Raw genomic sequence first — 22,007 nt, forward strand, 5'->3', positions numbered from 1 at the left:
CGTTTTTGCCGACTGGATACGGCAAGAGTTTAATCTATCAGTTCACGCTTACATATAATTAGCCGGAGAATAGTAGTGCATGTTTGGCGTGCTGTCCGGTGAAGGGCTCCGAGCTCGGGAGTGGCCCGAACCCAGAGTACATTACCCCCCAATAGGAGTAGCGAGAACTCGGAGTGATGAGATGGGGTGGTGGAGGTTTACTGATAAACCATCAAGTGAATTGAGGTGAGTCAGCTGTATTTAAACCTATGGCGCTGATTGACTTGTGATGTTTACGCTTCATTGCTCGATCCCAGACCCTTAATCTTAATAGATTAGGGTCTGGATTTTTCCAGGCTAGTAAACTGTCTCTTTAAAGGGGAAGTTCACTTCCGGAACAAAAATGTACAAATAATATACTCACCCCCTTGTCATCCAAGATGTTTATGTCTTTCTTTCTTCAGTCGTAAAGAAATTATGTTTTTTATAGGGAAAACATTTCAGGATTTTTCTACATATAGTGGACTTCTATGGCGCCCCAAATTTGAACTTCCAAAATGCAGTTGTAGGATGATTTTGAAATGATTTTTAAAGTTGAGGGGGAAAAACAGATGGGTTTTTCAACCTACCCTAGCTTTTTTTAAAGCAGAGATGCATAGACTACTCATGCACATACTCAAAGAGAGACAAGACAAGCATTTGAGGTTAAAAAGTATATACATTTTCATCATTTAAAAAAAAGAATAATAATAACCGATCGTTTCGATAGATAAGACTCTTCTTCCTCGTCTGGAACTTCAAAAATCATTTCAAAATCATCCTACAACTGCATTTTGGAAGTTCAAAATCGGGACACCATAGAGGTCCACTATATGTAGAAAAATCCTGAAACTTCCAAAATGCAGAAGAAGAGTCTTATCTAACGAAACGATCGGTTGTTTTATTTTATTTTTTTAAATGATAAAAACGTATATACTTTTTAACCTCAAATGCTTGTCTTGTCTCTCTTTGCATATGTGCATGAGTAGTCTATGCATCTCAATTTCAAAAATCATTTCAAAATCATCGTACAACTGCATTTTGGAAGTTCAAAGTTGGGGCACCATAGTCCACTATATGGAGAAAAGTCCTGAAATGTTTTCCTCAAAAAACATAATTTCTTTACGACTGATGAAAGAAAGACATTGATGGTGTGTTTGGAAGCTCTTCCATTCTACACACCACTCTTGTATGAACCGCTTGGTGCTGCACAGGACACTGTCACTGTATTCCTATAATCTATAGTACAGAAACATTGGAACTGAAGTGTTCAATACAGTCAGAGCTGAATGAGTTTTGATTGATGAGCATGTAAATTGTCTCTGTTGCTTTGGTTTAACTGAAAGATGCAATTCTTCCTCTGACAAGAAATATTTTGACAGAAAGGCCTGATTTAGTTTGAAATAAGATTTGATTACATGCAGCTTAACGGGAAGCCAAAGAATTTGCAATCGCAAGAATACAGCAAACATCTGTTAACAATAAAACCGTTATGGCTGTATTGATGTAGATTTCATGAGTTCTTTTTCTTTTTCTAGTCTGACAATTTAATAATAAAATGATCTCTTTCATGTAACGTTTTTTGTCCACAACAAATAACAGGACATGTCGCCTGTTACTTGATTTCTATTCGGTTGATAAGTCTGATGTCTCAGTTCATAGTTTCTGGGTCCAAACGCTGCTTCAGATCCCAAAATAAACAGTGCTAATATACTGATAGTGTGCTGTAGTACTACAGAAAAATCATGATCCTAACATTGATCTCCATACCAAAATCTCATTGACCAGATCGTGATTCATCTTTTCAGAATCATTAAAATTTTGTCTAGAAAGTGTGAGCAAAAGACTGTAGTACACACTGGGAATTTTTGAAAAACTTAGCTTAAAAGTGTGCTATAAATCAATAATGCATCAATAATCCTAAATGGATGTTAAAATGGAGGCTACGACCCAACTATTCAGTATGTCACGGCTTAATGAGATAGTTCCCCAAAAATGAAAGTTCTGACATTAATTACTTTCCCTATACTGTGCCTTGCAAAAGTATTCATACCCCTTACTTTTTTCACATTTTGTTTTGTTACAGCATTGTTAAACTGCTTTTTTTTCTCCACATCAAACTACATCTCATACACCGTAATGGCAAAGCACAAAACTGGTTTGTAACAACTTTGCAAATTTATTAGAAATAAAAAACTGAAAAGATCCCGTTGCATAAGTATTCATACCCTTTTCTGGGACACTCGAAATTTAGCTCAGGAGCATTCATATTGCTTCTAGATGTTACTACACTTCGAGTGGAGTTAAACTGTGGCAAATTCATTTGAATGAGTATGATTTAGAAAGGCACACACCTCTCAGAAAAGGTCTAACAGTTGAAAATGCATATCAGAGCAAAAACCAAGTCCTGAGGTCAAGATAACTGCCTGTAGAGCTCAGTGACAGACTTGCGTTAAGGCAATGATCTAGGGAAGAGTTCAGAAAAAAATCTGCTGCATTGAAGGTTCACAGAAGCATTATCCATAATGGAAGACGATTGGAACAACTAGGACTCTAGAAAATGTCTGCCAGCCCCCATCCAAGCTGACAGAGCTTGAGAGGTGAAAAGGTGAGGCAAAGAATGGCAGATAATTGCCAAATGCAGATGTGCAAAGCTTATCACATCATACCCAAAAAGACTTGAGGCTGTAAAGGTGCTTTAACTGTGTACTGAGTTAAGGGTATGAATACTTATGCAATGTACTTATTTCAGTGTTTTATTTTTAATAAATTTGTAAAATTTGCAAATCTGGTTTTGGCTTTGTCATTATTATGGTGTATGGAGTGTAAATTGATGTGGGGAAAAACTAATTTAAAGCAGTTTAACATAATGCTGCAACAAAACAAAATGTGAAAAAATGAAGGAGTATGAATACTTTTGCAAGGCACTGTATGCTGTTACAAACCTGTAAGACCTTTGTTCATCTTCGGAGCACAAATTGAGATATTTTTGATGAAATCCGCAGCAATGCAACTGACACATTCAAGGCCTAGAAAGGTAGATCAATAAGTCACAGCTCAACCACTGAAGTATCATGGACTATTTTATCGATGTCCTTAGTACCTTTCCAGGCCTTGAACGTGGTAGTTGTGTTGCTGTCTATGCAGGATCAGAAAGCTCTCCAATTTTTTTTTTACAGTCAAACCAACATTTCTTCAACATTTCTCACATTAATTATTATAGTTTAGAAAATGTTAATAAAATATGACAAGAACTCAGAGTTAAACTGTCTCAGAACAAATTCATCTTGATAAGCACAAATGAATTACAGTCTAACCAAAATTTATTCAGACACTTTCAACATTTCTCACATTATCACAGGTTATTCGCTATAGTTTAGAAAATGGTAATAAAATGTAACAAGAACTCAGAGTTAAACTGTGTCAGAACAAATTCATCTTGATGACAGATAACTTTAATTGAAAGATACAGTATGTAACAAAACATAGTCAGGTCAAAGTCTCAAACCAAATGTTTGATCCCAAATTTTTCATCAGTTTTACTGGTAGTCCACTGTATGAAGATTTTTGGGGTATAATATGTCACAGTTCACTTTATTTTGCTATCCTCACTTACATAAATTAACTATTGTCTACGCCGCACCCACTAGTAAAAAAATATCAAAAATTATATATCTAAATAAAATGAGTCTGAATAATTTTTGGTTTGACTGTATCTTAATTTTTGTTCCGAAGATGAACAAAAGTCTTTGGATGGTTTGCAACGACATGAGGGTGAGTAATTAATGACACAATGTTCATCTTTGGGAGATCTATCCCTTTAACAAGCAGATTTCAATGCTGGAGTGCTTGGTAGCACTGCTCACAGCTAAATCTTATTGGTCCAAAATTATGCTCCACATAAGGTAGCTGTAAATTAGGCATCCAACATATCTGCCGATTGACTATGATTGCATCATGTCACAGATCAGTTTCACATTCAGTGCGGAGAAACAAATAGTTTTCGCTGGAATATGGTTATTTTCATTCCATTTTTTGGATGGTTAAGATGTTTATTTCTTCTGATTTCATTTGCACTGTTTGTTCTTGCTGCCATTTGTTGGCTGCTTTTGTATTGTTTTGATCAGGAGTGACCCAAGTTTCTTTCTTGTAAATCTCAAAAAAATTCCCAGATGTTTTAAATGGGGTCACACTGTGGTCTTGTATCACAAATCTCTGTGACATATGTCTTAGTTTGTTCGGTGGCTGTTGTTTAGTTGCAGTTAATCTGATCTGGGGAGTCTTCAGTCTACTGGTCAATCATCTGACTGCGCTGTTGTGACAGAAAGGGGCCACGCAATGAGAAATATTGTATATAATACTTGTTTCTTCATTCTTCCTGGATCTCTATTCTCTCTCTCTTTCTCTCTGTTGTGTCCTCCCTGCATCAGCTCCATTGATTCACATACTTGTTCATTCTGTCTGTCGACCTTGTCTGACACATTAGTGTAACATTATCTTGCATTGTCTAGAACCCTCCTGTCTCACATCAGACTAATCAATGCACTAGTTGTGTGTGTGTGTGTGTGTGTGTGTGTGTGTGTGTGTTTAAAAACCACACATGGCGTATCAGATCTTTTGTCCTCTACTTCTGCTGTTTCTTGTACAACTCCCATGTTGTCTGTTTTGTGTATTCAGCTTTTTGTAATGTGCCCCTGAAACTTGCATACAAACACATGCTCTTGCAACACATACATTACAAACACATGCAGTACGCTCTAATAAAGGACCCTTCGAATGCCATCAACTCATAGGAAGCCTGTTGGATTTCCTGGACCAAATGAGATGCCAGGGAGACAGATGGACATGAGAGAGGCCCAATCAGATCCCACACTCGGATCAAAGTAGGAGTTTATTCTGCTGCATGATGGATTCACACATTTTGATCCCACCCTTGTCCCAAGCCTTGACTCCTTTACCCCGGCACATCTTGCCTTCAAAGACATATCCCTAATAAGGATTACCCCTCTGCACCTCTTATTGATGTTTGATGGTTATTATCAAAGATTACTCCTTCATACAGCAATGGTTTGATTTATTAAGTTGCACATCAGGTGATGTCAGTCATGTCATGAGACCTAACATGACATTTGAGTCAAAGGCATTATAAAATCAAAGATAATATATTAAGGTTAAAGCTTTAACGTTATTAAATATTTTCCTGGATTTAGCATGGATGCGCTTGCATGTCTTGTTGCATGGCATGATGGCAGTATGTGAGAGCTTGTTTTACACTTCAATATAAAGTGTCAGCACCAAATGTTTTCACAAATAACTTAACATGTATTAATAAGTCAGGCTGACTGATTTGTGCATTTTAGTGGATTGGATAAATGCAAAGCGATTGGTTATTTTCTAAAAAAAAAAAAAAAGACAATTTATATACTTTTTAACCTGAAATGCTTGTCTTGTCTTTTCTAGCTCTGCATGAACGTGTATTTCAGTTTAAGACAGTTAGGGTATGTAGAAAAATTTTCATCTCAAATTTTTTTTCAGGTTTTTTTTTTTTTTTTTGACATACAAGATGAGCTAGACACAACGAGCATTTGAGGTTTAAAAAGGATATAATTTATAAAAGTAAAATTTTATGTTATATATAATTTAAAAACATTTTTTTTTTATTATTTTTATTTTATTATTTATTTTATTTTAGTTTATTGATTTATTGTTTATTTATATTTTATTTGTATTATTTTCATTTTATTTTTTATTTATCATTTTATTTTTATTTTATTTTTTATTTGTATTATTTTTTTTGTTATTATTTTTATTTTGTTTTTTTTTGTTTTTTTATACTTTATTATTTTTTATTTATCATTTAATTTTTAATTTTATTATTTTTATTCTTTATTTTATATTTTATTATTTTTTCTTTATTGTTATTTAATTTTTTATTTTGTACTATTTTATTTTATTGTTTATTTTATTTTATTATTTGTTATTGTATTTTATTTAATATTTTATTATTTTTATTTTATATTTTATTTTGTTTAGTTTTTTTTTACTATTTTTATTTTATTTTATTTTTTCATTTTTTACTGTTTTATTTATTTATTTTTTGTACTATTTTATATTTTACTATTTGTTTATTATTGTATTTTATTTTATATTTGTTTAGATTTTTGTACTATTTTTATTTTATTTTTTCACTTTTACTATTTTATTTTTTTATTTTGTACTATTTTATTTTATATGTTATTATTTGTTTATTATTGTATTTTATTTTATAATTTATTATTTTTATTATTTTTAGTTTTTTTACTATTTTTATGTTATTTTATTTTTTCATTTTTTATTTTATTTTTATTAATTTTATTTTATACTTTTTTATTTTTTATTTTGTACTATTTTATTTTATATTTTATTTTATTTTGTTTTTTTACTATTTTTATTTTGTTTATATTTTATTGTTTTTTATTTATCATTTCATTTTGTTTTTTATTATTTGTTTTATTTTATATATACATATATTTTTATATATATTTTATATTTATATATAAAAAAATGTTTGTGTTTATTTTACTTTATTTTATTTTATACTACAACCAATATTGACTTGAGACTACTCATGAACTAACTACTTCCACCCAGATGTTGATTGTGGAATAACAAAAAATGTATTTGGTCATTGTTTTCCTGATCTTCTCACAGTTTTTGTTTTGTGATGGTCACTTGTCCTGCTTTTGAGTGTACAATGCTCTTTTTCTATGAGGGCAAATGAAAACATGCCAAAGTCAGACTAGTTAATAGGACCGATGATTATTTGCTTTCGCAGGTAATGCCACATGCAGCTCTCTCAACTAGCAGTTTTGCGGATATATTATGTGAAATGGGGGAAAGAGAACCAAAACAGTGTTACTTGGTGTGCTCAAAGAAATACCATACGTTCATAGTATGCTCACATACACAGCACAACCATATTGACACACCTGTCTGCCCATCACGAGCAGCCCCTATGAATCTCTGCAGCTTTCCAAGCTTCAACTTGTGAAGTTTGAGCAGTAACGTTTCTAGTTGATTCTAGTAACGTCCTCTGTGCCAATGGTTGCCAGCACCATCTGGGCTGGCGTCGCGCGCACACACACTCCCACACCGTCTTTCCCGCATCCTGGACCAGCCCCAGAATTTTAGCAGATGTCCCGGGTGCTCCACTGTCAGTCTCCATAGTAACATCTTGGGTTTTTTCTGCCTTTCCTCTCCGTTTCCCCTTTCTCCCTCTTTCTGCAGTGCCAAGAGGAGGAAGATGGCTGATAAGATCCTTCCACAAAGGGTGAGTAAGAGATCTGAGCCTTTTCATTGCTTTCATTGGTTTAGCTGGGGCTTTTTTGTGTGTGCAAATGTGCACGGATGAAGATGCACGGGCGTGCGCGTCTGTTCTCTATCTCGGCCTTTTAGAGGGGTGAAATCATCTACCAAGCAAGCGATATGCTAGACAGAAATGTTTCGGAGGGCTTTTGCATTTAGTAACCTCAACCAGACAATACAGATTTACATTTACATCAGGTCATTTTTAAAAAGAGTATCTAGTTTTGTTTTGCTTTTTGACATAATATCTGTTATATTTATTGTCAGCTTTCAATTGTGTATCGTATTCTGAGATATTCCAATATATAATAAATAATCTAAAATAAACAATGTGTTAGTGGGTTCATGCTGATGGCTGTTGTTGAAAATCTATTTTTTATAATTTAATAGGGTATGAACATTGTATGTGAATGATTCCGTTTAGTTTTTTATAGTCACTGTGTCACTATGAGTTGGTTGTGTTAGATAAGATAAGCAGCATTACGTGTGTGTTATCAGGCCTTATGGATAGATACAACTCTAGTGGAGACGCCAGATGCATTAGTCATTGACGAAACACTCGAAATAACTAGGATAGTTTGGATTTCCTTACCAGTGCTCCCATTTGCAAAATAACGTTTTATCGAATTCCTTTTTCAGATTCGTGAGCTTGTTCCGGAGTCACAGGCGTATATGGATCTGTTGGCATTCGAGCGCAAATTAGACCAGACCATAATGCGCAAACGGGTGGACATCCAAGAGGCACTTAAGAGACCCATGAAGGTATTTCTCATCCTCATGATCGATAAATTCTTTTAAATTTAATTTTCCAGGACAGACTGTTTTATTTAAGTAATTTTAAAGTGGAAGTGAAACAGTCAAGTTTACATTATTTAGTTAACTGATTTCCACTTTCATTGAAAAAAAATATAACAAAGACGATTAATGCAACCCTTTTAAAGGGATGTTTTGTTATAGCTTTTAGAGCAAGGGCACCACCATCTTGCAATACCACAGCGTGTGACGTCACAGGGTTGGTTTGCTCCATTGGCCAGTGGAGTAATATAACCATTTCTTTACTTTTTAAACACACAAATGTGACCCTGGACCACAAAACCAGTCATAAGAGTCCATTTTTTGAAACTGAGATTTACACGTGATCTGAAAGCTGAACAAATAATCCATTTATATATTTGTTAGGATAGGTCAATATTTGGCCGAAATACAACTATTTGAAAATCTGGAATCTGAGTGTGCGAAAAAATTTAAATATTGAGAAAATTGCCTTTAAAGTTGTCCAAATGAAGTTTGCAACTTATGACTGGTTTTGTGGTCCAGGGTCACAAATGTTTTTGCTTTTTTACCATAATTTGGATAATTTCCCAAAATAATGCAGCTCAGACAGCACACAAGTACCAGTTTGAGTTCTCTTTCACATCTTCTTGACCAAATGCACACAAAATTAAGTCAGAATTAAGTCATGTATTGTTTCCGACCTGTTCTTCTCCCCAAATCAGCAGGTTCACGACTTCTTCCATCCATAACGGTATTACTGCTTGGTTCCCTGGCTGTATTGGCTCAAATGTATAAGCAATTGCACTTTTTATGGGTTCAACAGTCCTTTCAAGTTTATCTTCCTCCATTTTAAAACAAGCGTGTGTTGAAAAAGTAAAGAAATGCTTATATTACTTCACTGGCCAACGGAGCAAACCAACCCTGTGACGCCAGACGCTGTGGTACTGCTCCAAAAGCTAAAACAAAACATCCTTTTTTCTTTAAAATGATTACATTAATCGCATTTGCTACATATTTGTTTTATTAAAGTGGAAAACAGTTTACTAAATAACATAAACTTGACTGACTGCTTCACTTCCACTTTAAAAATATATATGCGTTTGCACTTTTACTTTTGTTAACCTTATATATCAGACCATTTCAAGCAGGCGCAAGGAACCTTGCAGCAAGCATTTTTACTTGCAGTCTCTTATTGAACCTTTTTAAATATTGCTTGCATGAATCAAAACAACAAACAACTTAAATAAGCATAAAATGAAGCTAGAGTGTTTAGTGTCTCATATTTTACCACTTATCAGCTTAAAAGCATTTTCCCCAACATAATGCGTTTTTGTGGGCATGTCTTGAGGATTGAATAAAGATAAATATTCAGATAAACTCTTCTTTTTCCTATTTGAAGCAAAAACGAAAACTGCGTCTCTACATCTCCAACACATTTAACCCTGCCAAGCCTGATGCAGAGGACTCTGAAGGAAGCATCGCATCTTGGGAGCTACGTGTAGAGGGCAAACTGCTGGATGATGTGAGTCAATTGTACTTAAATCAATAATTGCACAAAAGAGATATTTTAAATCCTTTGCTATGAAACACAGATGTGCTGATGCTTTTATTGGAAAAAACTATGACTTTGGTATCAAAAATAAACTGTCTGCAGTGTTTGATCATGTGCTTTTTGTTTCTGACATCATACCTTGTGAATGGCAGCTATGTGCATTTTGAATTAGTGAGGTTAAATTTACTCTCCCAGGCTCCGCGTCTTGACCACAGACATGTGCCTTGCTTACCAGTGAGATCACTTCCCAGCCTCAATCCAAACATACGTGCCAGAAAGTTCTGTGGGTCCATTGACTTGGACTTTTTTTCCCCTTATTCTGCTCTTTTGATAGTTGTATGCCATGCACCCTTTTAACCAACAATGCGTATCTTAAAGGAATATTCTCGGTTAATTACATCTAAAACTCTGTCGACAGCATTTGTGGCATGCCCAAGGAAAAATTCAACCTAAAAAAATGTACTTAATGGCAGTCTAGCAGACAAGAAGTGTACATCATCCAGAATAAACGTTGAAAATATGAAGTGATAACACTTTTGAAGTGTATAAGGATAAAACATGAATATTTATACATGTGTTAGACAGGTTTGCAAGAAACATTTACCTTCCCAGTCAAAAGAATCATTAAAACCTTCTAGTTATAAAAAATAATCATTTACCTACCCTGTTGCTTTTGCATGGTTTCGCTGTGATATGCTAGGACATAACTTAGGGCTGGGCAATTTGGCTTAGAATCAAAATCTCGATTAATTGAACATTCTAACCCGATTACGATTAATGAACGATTATTTTATTTATTAATAAAATTATATTTAATTATATTTATATAATATTTATTTTTTTGCCCTCATAGTTCACTGACAAGTTTTGTACAGTAAATATGCTCACATATTACAAGCGAGAGATTTTTGGATGAAGGGTGCATTACTTGATTTTAAAATAATTGAAGGAAACACACTATCTACGATCTATGATTATTAAATGAACATCAGTGTTGAACAACTGAAATTAAAGCAAGCATTGCTTAAAACGAAAAGTCACATTTTTCTTTAATTAGTGAAAATAAATAACTTGCACTATTGGAAACAAAATAAATAATTTTCAATGTTTTTCATATTAAAAGTAGAAAATAAGCAGTATCTCCTCTAAATAAAATTACCCTTGTATATCCTGTAAATACTTTTTACTGTATAAATACTGTTTAAGCTCTCCATCGAAATGTCGGCGGAATAACGGAACGGAGCGCTTGTGTTTTTTAAAGGGAAAGTAATTGAAATAATCTTCCTGGAAAAATTTTAACGATTATAGGTTCTGAATGTCGATTTCGATTATTTTTCGATTAATCGCCCAGCCCTAACATAACTATTCATGAAGTGCTGTTTATGTGCAGCAAACTCCACCTACAGGAATTACATTAGTAACGAATAACCAGAAATTACCAGAAAATGCTTCCCCCTTTAAAATGAAGCTTTACTTGCTGTCTGTTTAGTGGTTTCTATCAATATGATTAAATAGATCTTAAGTAACTAAAGGGGCTGAGGCCCATTGCACATTTGTTTTTGCTCAAGCATGTTCCCTTCATCCCCTATACTATTTAACTTTTATATTTGAATATATTTTAAAATGTAATTTATTCCTGTGATTTCAAAGCTGAATTTACTAGCATCATTACTCCAGTCACATGATCCTTCTAATATTCTGATTTGCTGCTCAAGTAGATTTTTATTCAGGGTTCTTCGAAGAATGGAAAGTCCAGAAGAACAGCCTTTATCTGAAATAGAAATCTTTTGTAACATTGTAAATGTCTTTATCGTCAGTTTACTGATCTTTCTATTCATCAAAGAAAAAAATACTCAACTGTTTTAAATATTGATAATAATAAACAAAAATTCTTGAACAGCAAATCAGCATATTAGAATGATTCCTGAAGGATCATGTGACACTAAAAACTGGGGTAATGATGCTAAAAATGTAGCTTTGATCACAGCAATAAATTACATTTTACAAACTGTTACTTTGAATAGTAAAAATATTTAATGTTACTGTTTTGGCTGTAATTTGGATCAAATAAATGCAGGCTTGGTGAGCAGAAGAGACTTCTTTAAAAAACATTAAAAATCTTACTGTTCAAAAACTTTTGACTGGTAGTGTATGATCTAAAATACCTGCTAAAGTACCAGTTTGATTTGCGTGATTGCAGCTGAAGCATTGGGACTAAATTCTTTAGTGTTTACGCATTGCAGCATAAATCCAGCCTCTTGGGTCAGTCTCTAACCAAGACCCGTTTAGCTAATACACTTGAGGCATGCTTTTCCATGCCTAAAGACATGAAACTAGTACTTATTGATGATAGCTTGAAGGGCTCATGCCGTCTCTGGGCTGAATGGAATGTTGTCCTGCTCAGCAAATCATCTGCCAGTATGCCACATTTGAAATGAACATTCAGCCCATTCTCTTCCAAGGAAAGTCTACCAGGAAAGTTTATGATGTGGTGTAAAGTTCTTGTTATCCAACAATGTCTAATTCCCTTGAAACTGGATAGTTTGCTTAGTGGCACACTCTGAAAACAGTTTTCATGCTTTCTTGCACAGCCGGGAAAGATGAAGAGGAAGTTCTCCTCATTCTTCAAGAGTCTGGTGATTGAGCTTGACAAAGACCTTTACGGCCCTGATAACCATTTGGTTGAGGTTGGTGTTTGATATCCTGCACTCTAAATGACAGTGAAAATATTTTTTGTGCTGGAAATTTTTAAAACTAAGTGCATTTATGTTGCGCAGACACTGTATTTTTCAGTGTAGTTTATATGTGACCCTGGACAGCACAGGTATATTTGTAGCAATAGCTAACAATACATTGCATGGGTCAAAATTATCAATTTTTTTATGCCAAAATTCATTGGGATATTAAGTAAAGATTATGTTCCATGAAGATATTTTGTAAATTTCATACAATAAATATATTAAAACTTCATTTTTGATTAGTAATATGCATTGCTAAGAACTTAATTTGGATCTTTAAAGGTGATTTTCTCAATATTTATTATTTTTTACACACTCAAATAGTTGTCCTAACCTAACATATCCTGACAAACAAAAATTGCCTATCAAAGAAAATGACCCTTATGACTGGTTTCGTGGTCCAGGGTCACATATAGGCATGCTGTATAGCTCTTTGATCAGTACAGATGTGTAGTGATATTGTTTTTCATGGCTTTTTTTATTTAGTTACTGCAAAAAGTGTGCTTAGCTTTGTAAGTGTGTGCAAGCATGTTTATTTCTTTTTTCTTCATTTTTCTGCAGTGGCATCGTACCGCAACCACTCAGGAGACAGACGGTTTCCAGGTAAAGAGGCCTGGAGATGTGAACGTGCGCTGCACCCTGCTGTTAATGCTGGACTACCAGGTAAAAGCAACAAAATACATCCAGTAATGTTTACTTGTATATTAACTAAAGACTACTGATCAAGAACTGCAACATGGTGTAAATTACAATTATATACATTCATCATTCATCATGTCGAATTTTAAAGCATTTTTCCTTGGGCTTTCCTCATGATCTCCTCTTTTTCTATTCTTTTTGATTGTAAGTTATGTCAGACCTTGAAGCCTTGAGTTTCATTGAAGTGATACATTGAGGTAAAAATTTTACATGCACCTTACAGAATCTGCAAAATGTTAATTATTTTACCAAAATAAGAGGGATCATACAAACTAAATGTTATTTTTTATTAAGTACTGAACTGAATAAGATATTTCACATATATGATCCACAGCTGTGTTTGTTTGTTTGTTTTTTGTTTTGTTTAGTGATAGTCATTTATGAGTCCCTTTTTTGTCCTGAAGAGTTAAACTGCCTGCTGTTATTCAGAAAAATCTCTCAGGATACACAGATTCTTTGTTTTTTCAGCATTTTTGTGTATTTGAACCCTTTCCAACAATTACTGTATGATTTTGAGATCCATCTTTTCACTCTGAGGGCAATGCATTAAGAGTCAGGGGGTGAAAACTTTTGAACACAATGTAAATATCATATTTCTTTCATTTAGTACTGCCCTTCAGAAGCCACAGATACTTGCATGTTTTCTAGAAGAAAAAAAATACAATTACCCTGATCTTTAAATTCAAAAAGTTTTCACCCCCCGGCTCTTGATGCATGATATTTCCTTCTGAAGCATCAGTGAGTGTTTGAACCTTCTGTCATAGTTGCATATGAGTCCATCAGTTGTCCTCAGTGTGAAAAGATGAATCTCAAAATCATTCAGTCATTGTTGTAAAGGGTTCAAATACACAAAAAATGCTGAAAAACCAAAGAATTTGTGGGACCTGAAGGATTTTTCTGAAGAACAGCGGGCAGTTTAACTTCAGGACAAACAAGGGACTCATTAATAACTATCACTAAACAAAAAAAAAAACACAGCTGTGGATCATTCAGGTAAAATACAGTATTAAGAATCAAGTGTATGTAAACTGTTAAACAGGGTCATTTTTATAATTTCAGCTATTATTTTCTCTTGTGGACTATACATAAACATCTTTATGCAAAATATTCAGGTCAGTACTAAATAAAAAATAACACGCCTTTTATATGATCCCTCTTATTTTGGTAAAATAATTATCATTTAACAGATTCTGTAAGGTGTATGTAAACCTTTGTCACATTTACATTTACATTTATTTGTCCTCAACTGTATACAAATATATTACAACAGAACTCTGTTAACTCTAATAATTTTGTGGTATTTTACTTTAAAAATAGATAAATATTCTTCTACTGTGAATACTTAGTTATTAAGCATGTGTCAATACTCGGAATGCACCGAACAGTCACTGAAAAGCATTATTTATCTAAGAGTTTTGTGTTCTGTGTGCAGCCGCCTCAGTTTAAACTGGATCCGCGTCTGGCTCGTCTGCTGGGAATACACACACAGACTCGCTCCAGTATCATACAAGCCCTCTGGCAGTATGTCAAAACCAACAAACTGCAGGACTCGCATGACAAGGAGTACATCAACTGTGACAAGTACTTCCAACAGGTACACTTGATTGGAAACACTGATTAACATTCATCACAATCTGTAAATAATGAATGAATCAGCCTTACTTAAACCCCTATAATGCATTTGATATTTAAAATAACATTGCTGTTCATAGAAACACATATTGAAATAATTATCTAAAGCCAGTATACTGTATTTTTATCAAGGATTTTTTTGTGTTTCTCCTCTCACAGATCTTTGACTGTCCACGACTGAAGTTCTCAGAAATCCCACAGCGTCTCACCAACCTTTTACTTCCCCCTGATCCTATTGTCATCAATCACATCATTAGGTTTGATGTCTGATTATGTGGTTTTGCTTGTCTAGTTGCTTGTCTATGCAAATATGTTATGTAATTGCAGATATCTACCAAAATACAGTTTTGTAAATCTTTTACACTTCAGGTCAATGGTTTGGGGACAGTGGGAATCTTTTATTCAGACATTAAATTGATCAAAAAATTAAGCCGTTTATAATCTTACAGAGTTCTATTTTATATAAATAAACAGTTATTTTAGCTTTCTACTTATCAGAGAATCCTGAAAAAAATATTACAGTTTCTGCAAAATAATTAATCAGCACAACTGTTTTCAGTATTAATTATGTTACTTCAGCACCAAATCAGCATATTAGAATGATTTCTGTGATACTGAAGACAGGAGTAATGGCTGCTGAACATTCAGCTTTGACACCACAGGAATATTTTAATTATGTCCAAACAGAAAACAGTAATTTTGTAACTTTATTTCACAATATATTTTTCTTTTTTGTTCAAATAAATGCAGCTTTTGTGAGCATAAGAGACTTCAAAAACATGTCTAGATATGTATATAATCCAATTGCATTGTGCTTTGTTTTCTCTCTGATCTTATTAATTTAATGAAGAACACAAAACATGAATTCTCATTGAGGTTATTTTTGTACAGCGTCGACCCTAATGATCAGAAAAAGACGGCGTGCTATGACATTGATGTAGAGGTTGAAGATCCCCTTAAAGCACAAATGAGCAGCTTCTTGCTCTCCACAGCCAATCAGCAAGAGATTGCCTCTCTGGACAACAAGGTTAGTGCAATTCTCCCATATCAGTGTGGGCACAATGAAGCAGATGATTGAACTTCTAGCCATTTTCTTTTGAATTATAGGCTCTCTGAGTTCCACTCGTATTATTACAGTTAAGCTGACAGCAGGATAATAATCAGGATTTAACAACTTCTGCAGTGCCTGAATACACTCTTGATTTTACAATTTGGCTCTTAATGCTCGCAGATCCATGAGACTATTGAGTCCATCAATCAGCTGAAGATCCAGAGAGATTTCATGCTCAGCTTCTCCAGAGATCCCAAAGGCTACATCCAGGACTGGCTCAAATCCCAGAGCAGAGATTTGAAGGTCTGCAACAACTTGATTCCTTCTTTCATTCTACACATGACTCTTGATATTTATGTAATTTGCATTTTTGAAGAAGTACATTTTTTGTTGCAGTACTTTCACATATTTCACTTTAATGTGCTGAGACAGATATATGTAAGCCAGTAGTAGGCTGATGTCCCAGAAAGTGTAAACACAGTGGCTCTGTGCCTGTTTCAAAACATTGCACAGTTTGTTCGAGTGGTCTGATATGTCAACTTCTGGCTCCACCAATGGCATGAGCTTAGGGCAGGACTACCTGTTTTGAACAGGTCAGAAAGGGCAGTAGGAGTGTTTGGTAAACCTGTTGCTGCTGTTAATGATACAGAAATTGCGCACTTTGAACCAGATTTATAAAAGCTTCAACAAGGTATTTACTTCATATTAAATAGTTTCCATTAGTAAAATCTGAAGCTTCAACACCTCTCATAGACTACTATTCAAAATCGTGGGTGAAGGTCATTCATTGTGGGCTTAAGATTAAAAAAAAATATATATATTACTTTTATTTAGCAAGGAAGCATTTAGTTATGACTTTTACATTACTACATAGAATAATGACTTTTACATTACTACAAAAGATTTTAACACGTTTTGTACAAAACAGAATCCTGAAAAAACAGCATTGTGGTTTCCACAAAAATATTAGGCAGCATAACTGTTTATAAGTCAACTTTGCTTCACAGGAATAAATAAAAATTAATTCATAAATTAAATTAAATTTAAATGGAAATGGTTCATTTAAATTGCAGTAATATTTTACAATATTACTATATTTCTTTTTATCAAATAAGTGCAGCCTTGGTGAGCATAAGAAACTGAAAAAAATAAATTTTAAAATGTATTAAGATGTTTTTTAAAGTCTCTTCTGCTCACCAAGCCTGCATTTATTTGATTCAAGGTACAGCAAAGCAGTAAAATTGTGAAATATTTTTACTATTTAAAATAACTGTTTTCTATTTGATTTGCTGCTCACAAAAACATTTATTATTATTATTATTATTATTATTATTATTATTATTATTATTATTATGTTGAAAACAGCTGAATATAATTTTTTTCAGGTTTCTTTGATGAATAGAAAGCTCAGAAGAACAGCATTTATCTACCCCCTAAAAAATACACATATATACTGACTCCAAGCTTTTTAGTGGTGTATAATGTTACTAAAGCTTTTTATTTCAGATAAATGCAGATCTTTGGATCTTTCTATTCATCAAATAATCCTGAAAATAATGTTTTAAATATTGATGATGATAATAACAATAATACATGTTTCTTGAACAGCAAATCAGCATATTAGAATGATTTCTGAAGGATCATGTGACACTGAGGACTGGAATAATGATGCTGAAAATTTAGCTTTGATCACGGGAAGAAATTAAATTTTAAAACATATTTAAATACAAAGCAGTTATTTTAAATAGTAAAAATATTTTACAATATTACTGCTTTTGCTGTATTTTGGATCAAATAAATGCAAGCTTGGTGAGCAAAAGAGACTTCTTTAAAAAGCATTAAAAATCTTACTGTTTGAATGGTACTGTATTTAACTGCATATTATAATATTTATATTAGTAATATTTCTCAGTATTACTAATTTTACTGTATTTTGGATAAAGAGCAAAAATACTTATTTAAAAAACTTAATGTACCGTATATGATTTCCTGCATCATGTTTGTCCTGCATTTCTAACTGATATCACATTTTGATTGTTTGTAGCTGATGACAGATGTTGTTGGGAACCCAGAGGAAGAGAGGAGAGCAGAGTTTTATCATGAGCCTTGGTCTCAGGAGGCTGTTAGCCGTTATTTCTACTGCAAGGTAAGAATATAAAAATATACGATGACTAGTGTGAACCTCCTCCTGGTCTACTATAAAACAGGATGCTGTAACGGGCTGCACTATGTCAATGTCTAAACTGCACTGGACAAAAACTGACTGGCTCTTTGTCTTTCTGCTTCTAAAGATTCAGCAGAGGAGACAGGAGCTGGAGCAGGCCTTGGCCTTGAGGAACACCTAAAACTCAAACCAACCCCATTCAGAAAACATGGCTCATTTGTGACGCGTGGAGGTCCCTGCATTGTTTTCCACAGCGTATAGGGGTTTGTGTGCGTGTCCAGTCATCATTGTTGTCACTGTGATCTACAATCCACCATACTGGACCAAACACACCCTGTAGCCCCATTGGATAGTATGTGCATTTCAGCCAATCACGGTGCTGTGTCTTCCATTCCTGGATGAAATCATCTCACAATGCACTATTTGGATTTCTGGGTATTAATACCAACCACATCCACCAGCATTTAGAACTTGATGACTTTAGAGCCGGCTCAGTCCCATAGACTGTGGATCCAACGTGATTCAGTTGTGATTCAGCCTTCCTTCCCATCAGTCATCAATTCCTGGTGTTCACACACATTTTCCCTGTGATTAACGTGTGTTTTGACTCAGGTATTGATGATGTCTCTAATTTAGTCCACACTTTTTTTTTTTTTCGAAAAGATCATTTTGTATGTTTGTCAGTGTTCAGTGGAGCTACAATAATTGTCTCCATTATTCACACTTTTATTCAGAAGTGTATTTATGAAGTACTTTGAAGGAGGCAGCTTGTAAAGGAGAATCATTCAGTGTTAACTGAACTGGTGGCTTGCAGGGTATGTCACGCTCTGTTGTCTCTCCCTGCCACAATAATGCCATTTAGCTGCGTTTTTTTAAGTAAATAGTGTACATAAACATTGAAAGATTGAAGGAGGTTGTTTTAATCAAGTATTTAAAAGCTATTCTGCCATATAAAGACAAAACAGTAACTACACCCACACTTTTTTTAAGGTTTTGATCAATTTTAACTTTTTTTTTTGATTGATTTATGTGTAGTTACGGTGGTTTGCCTTTGTAGGACAGTACTGACATAGTCATTAGTTCACTTTAAAGGAATTTGATAGGTCACGGTTTTGAAGATAATGGGCCATACCAGCATGTTGACACAAGTTCTACAGAAATATAATCCGTTTAAGTTGCGAAGAATACTGTTTCTGGGTCCAAGCCTTTGCTCCATCTCAACTGCCGTTTATGAGCTCTGTACAGTAATGGAACACTACAGTCTCTGGGCTCACAGCATCCCAGTCGCCAATATTTCAACAAGTCAGAAAAGATGAATCACTGTCTAGCCAACTGAGATTTCAGTGTGAAGTTAAAGGTTAGGATCATGAATTTTCAGTAGAACTATAGCACACCGTAAATATATATATTAGCAGTGTTTGTTGTTTGGTTTTGGGATTTGAAGAAGCATTAGGACCTAGATGTGGCGACGTTTGACAGGCTAGAGCGGATTTGACAGTCAGATCAGCAGTCAACTAGATAAAAGTGAATATTCTGTAAAATCTTGTCTTTTCACAATGCTTCACCAAAAGCTTTCTTGTGCACATTACCATCTTCTTGAAGAAGTTCCTTTGAATCCTGCATTATTTTATGTCCATTTCAATAGTGTTGTTTAAAATAACATACTGTGGGCATTTGTTTCTCACTAATGTCACTGTTTCGAAGGGTTTTAAAGCATTAGTGTTGTTTGATGTTTTACCAAAGGTCTAATTTACTTATAAAGACAGTGTACAGATTTTGAATAGATGAAGGACTTTTTAAAAGACGAAGGATGCATTTTTAAAGAAAGTCCCATTTCCATTTCTTCTTTTTAAAATTGCTTTATGACTCATAGAGTCTTTGCACTAAATCATGGATCATAACTGAGCGCTCTGAATGCTTTCCATGCTAATTATGTGTCACCTAAACAAAAAAAGTAGAGAAATGAAGGATGAACTACGGGAAAAATGTTATGGAATGTGGATACTACCATATTGTATTACAGACTGGTTTCATCATTGCAGCATAGTCATGACTTCTCTTTAGCTCTGGGTTTTGATCGTGAACCCTCTGCTGCTTCTTTACTGTCAGCTGAAGGATGGTTTGTCCAGGTCAATTATTGTGTGTTCTTGCAGTTTGCCTGTGATCCTCACGCATCTTCTCGTGAGAAATGAGGGGTACTAGTGACCTGTGTTTTGTCACTCAAGAGTATTTTTTCAGAACTATGCATGCTGCATGGACACATTTTTCTACTTTCATACAAGGACATGAGAAACCTTCTGACTGCTTGGGACTTGATCAGAAGAGCACTGAGTTTCTTTAGTGACCCTGACCCTTTGTGCCCGGGTCATTGCCTCTACTTACAGTACCAACATGTACAGCAGGGGCCATTTTAGGTCATTTTTTGGGGGTTTTGTTTTGTCTTTTAAAAAGACTGCAATTTAATATGTGGATAAGAGAAGCACACCAGTGATTTTTACAGAGCCTGTTGGGTAACAACAGCACCTCCCATTGAATCTTGTGGGTACTACATGTATAGTCAGCCATTTTGAACATTCATAAACTTGAAGTATAACATCTACTCTGTGTTAGCGACTGAACAAGGTTTTCAGTTCTGATGTGTAAAGTAACCTCTTCTCTAACTCTCTAAGCCACCAACTGTGCTTTACCAGACCATCATGTGGTCAAGTGTTCAATGTTATCATCTCTCTTGCTTGTAGTCATAGTGTGGATCACACTGCCCTCCAGTGCTTCTGTAAGGGAAAATATCCAACAGATTTGGGTGCTAAAAATCAATGCTTATTGGTATCACATGGTGATTAAATGCCACACAAGTATTTTAGTATTCAGTACTAGAGATCTGCTAGGCTTTGGCTATAGTGTCTATTATGCCTTGGTTTGTTCATAGAAGTACTGCCAGCAGACATCTGAACAAGTAGGTTTTAATGATCCACCATGTATTTTTGTTTTTCTCTCACAGTCTGTATATGTTTGCTTTCTCATCTTGTTTCACTGTTCAGCTAGAGAGATCAAAACTACAGACGTACATGTGTAGCATATAGTGAGGATGTAAATAAACAAGCGCTTGCCAAAGTTTGTGAATGGAACACCATACTGAAAGTGTGTTGAGAGTTTGTTCTTGAGATGTGCAGTGCAGAGTTCTCTTACGAGAGGTCTCTCGTACTGCGTAAGCTAGCTTACGCTTGGGGAAAATCCTTTCCGCGAGAGATATTGAAGCCAAAAAATTATCCTTAATTTTGTATTAATGTAAAACGCGTTGCCGCAGTGAGCAGACATAGGCGAGGCGTATTGCTTGCCTATTGGCTGCTCTGCAGCAACTGCAGCACCTATCGAGCGAGGCTTGGCGCGAAACCAGCTCCAATGAGAGCCTTTCGCGCCTAATACGTCATCTCCCGCCGAAAGTGGCGTGATCCAAGCCTATAAATATCGCTCGAAGGTAGCTACACTCTGATTTTTTCATCCTTCAAGCGAAGCTCACGCATCGCTGGAGCCGGAGAAGAAGCCGCCGTCGACTGCAAGCATCTCAGCGGGACGAGCCATTGGAACTGCTGGCCACGCCGCCTTCCGTGCCTTCCTGCTGCGCTTTCCGGCGCCTATATCCTTTATAAACCTTTATAATCTACAGTGTGTGTCGCCGCTGCGATACACACTGTTTCTCTAAGAGAGCAAAGTGTCTTTTTAAAGATGCTTTCATACGGCTCGTGCAGATGCCAATGGCGACTCTGAGGACTTGCCTTGCCTTCTTCACTGAGACTGCTCCCCCGCCCGCGCGGTGTCGCGCCGTAAAAAGCGCTGTGCCCAGCGGGCCCCGGACCCTTCCTCCAGCCGACAAAGCTCGCCGGTTCGCCCGCCTGCTTCATCGACCTCGTCAGCCTCTGTTCCGGACGTAAAGCGGCCGCTGTATGCCACCGCTTCCATCGACGCCGGTGACGAGGGGGGCCATGAAGGAGGAAGAGGATTTCCGTTTCCCGCCAAAGCGGGAACGCGCATGCTGCT

The 22,007-nt window shown here is 35.2% G+C and overlaps 1 protein-coding gene across 3 annotated transcripts in view; it reads left to right on the forward strand.

Annotated features, from left to right (window-relative positions):
* The window catches only part of LOC141331030 (SWI/SNF-related matrix-associated actin-dependent regulator of chromatin subfamily D member 3), a 47,647-nt gene extending 26,543 nt beyond the window's left edge, over window positions 1-21,104 (forward strand). For 2 of the 3 annotated variants that reach the window (XM_073835862.1, XM_073835861.1), the window contains exons 3-13: window positions 7,285-7,327; window positions 8,002-8,124; window positions 9,536-9,658; window positions 12,280-12,375; window positions 12,988-13,089; window positions 14,558-14,719; window positions 14,917-15,014; window positions 15,649-15,784; window positions 15,989-16,111; window positions 17,853-17,954; window positions 18,100-21,104. In XM_073835862.1, the coding sequence (XP_073691963.1) occupies window positions 7,285-7,327; window positions 8,002-8,124; window positions 9,536-9,658; window positions 12,280-12,375; window positions 12,988-13,089; window positions 14,558-14,719; window positions 14,917-15,014; window positions 15,649-15,784; window positions 15,989-16,111; window positions 17,853-17,954; window positions 18,100-18,153 (1,162 nt within the window). In that variant the 3' untranslated portion in view covers window positions 18,154-21,104. Of the gene's footprint in view, window positions 1-4,811; window positions 4,902-7,284; window positions 7,328-8,001; window positions 8,125-9,535; window positions 9,659-12,279; window positions 12,376-12,987; window positions 13,090-14,557; window positions 14,720-14,916; window positions 15,015-15,648; window positions 15,785-15,988; window positions 16,112-17,852; window positions 17,955-18,099 lie in introns of all 3 variants that reach the window. The other variant, XM_073835863.1, reaches the window with a different exon arrangement.
* Window positions 21,105-22,007: the final 903 nt, after the last annotated feature.

The sequence above is a fragment of the Garra rufa genome, chromosome 3 (genome assembly GCF_049309525.1).
Source record: "Garra rufa chromosome 3, GarRuf1.0, whole genome shotgun sequence".
Lineage (NCBI taxonomy): Eukaryota > Metazoa > Chordata > Actinopteri > Cypriniformes > Cyprinidae > Garra > Garra rufa.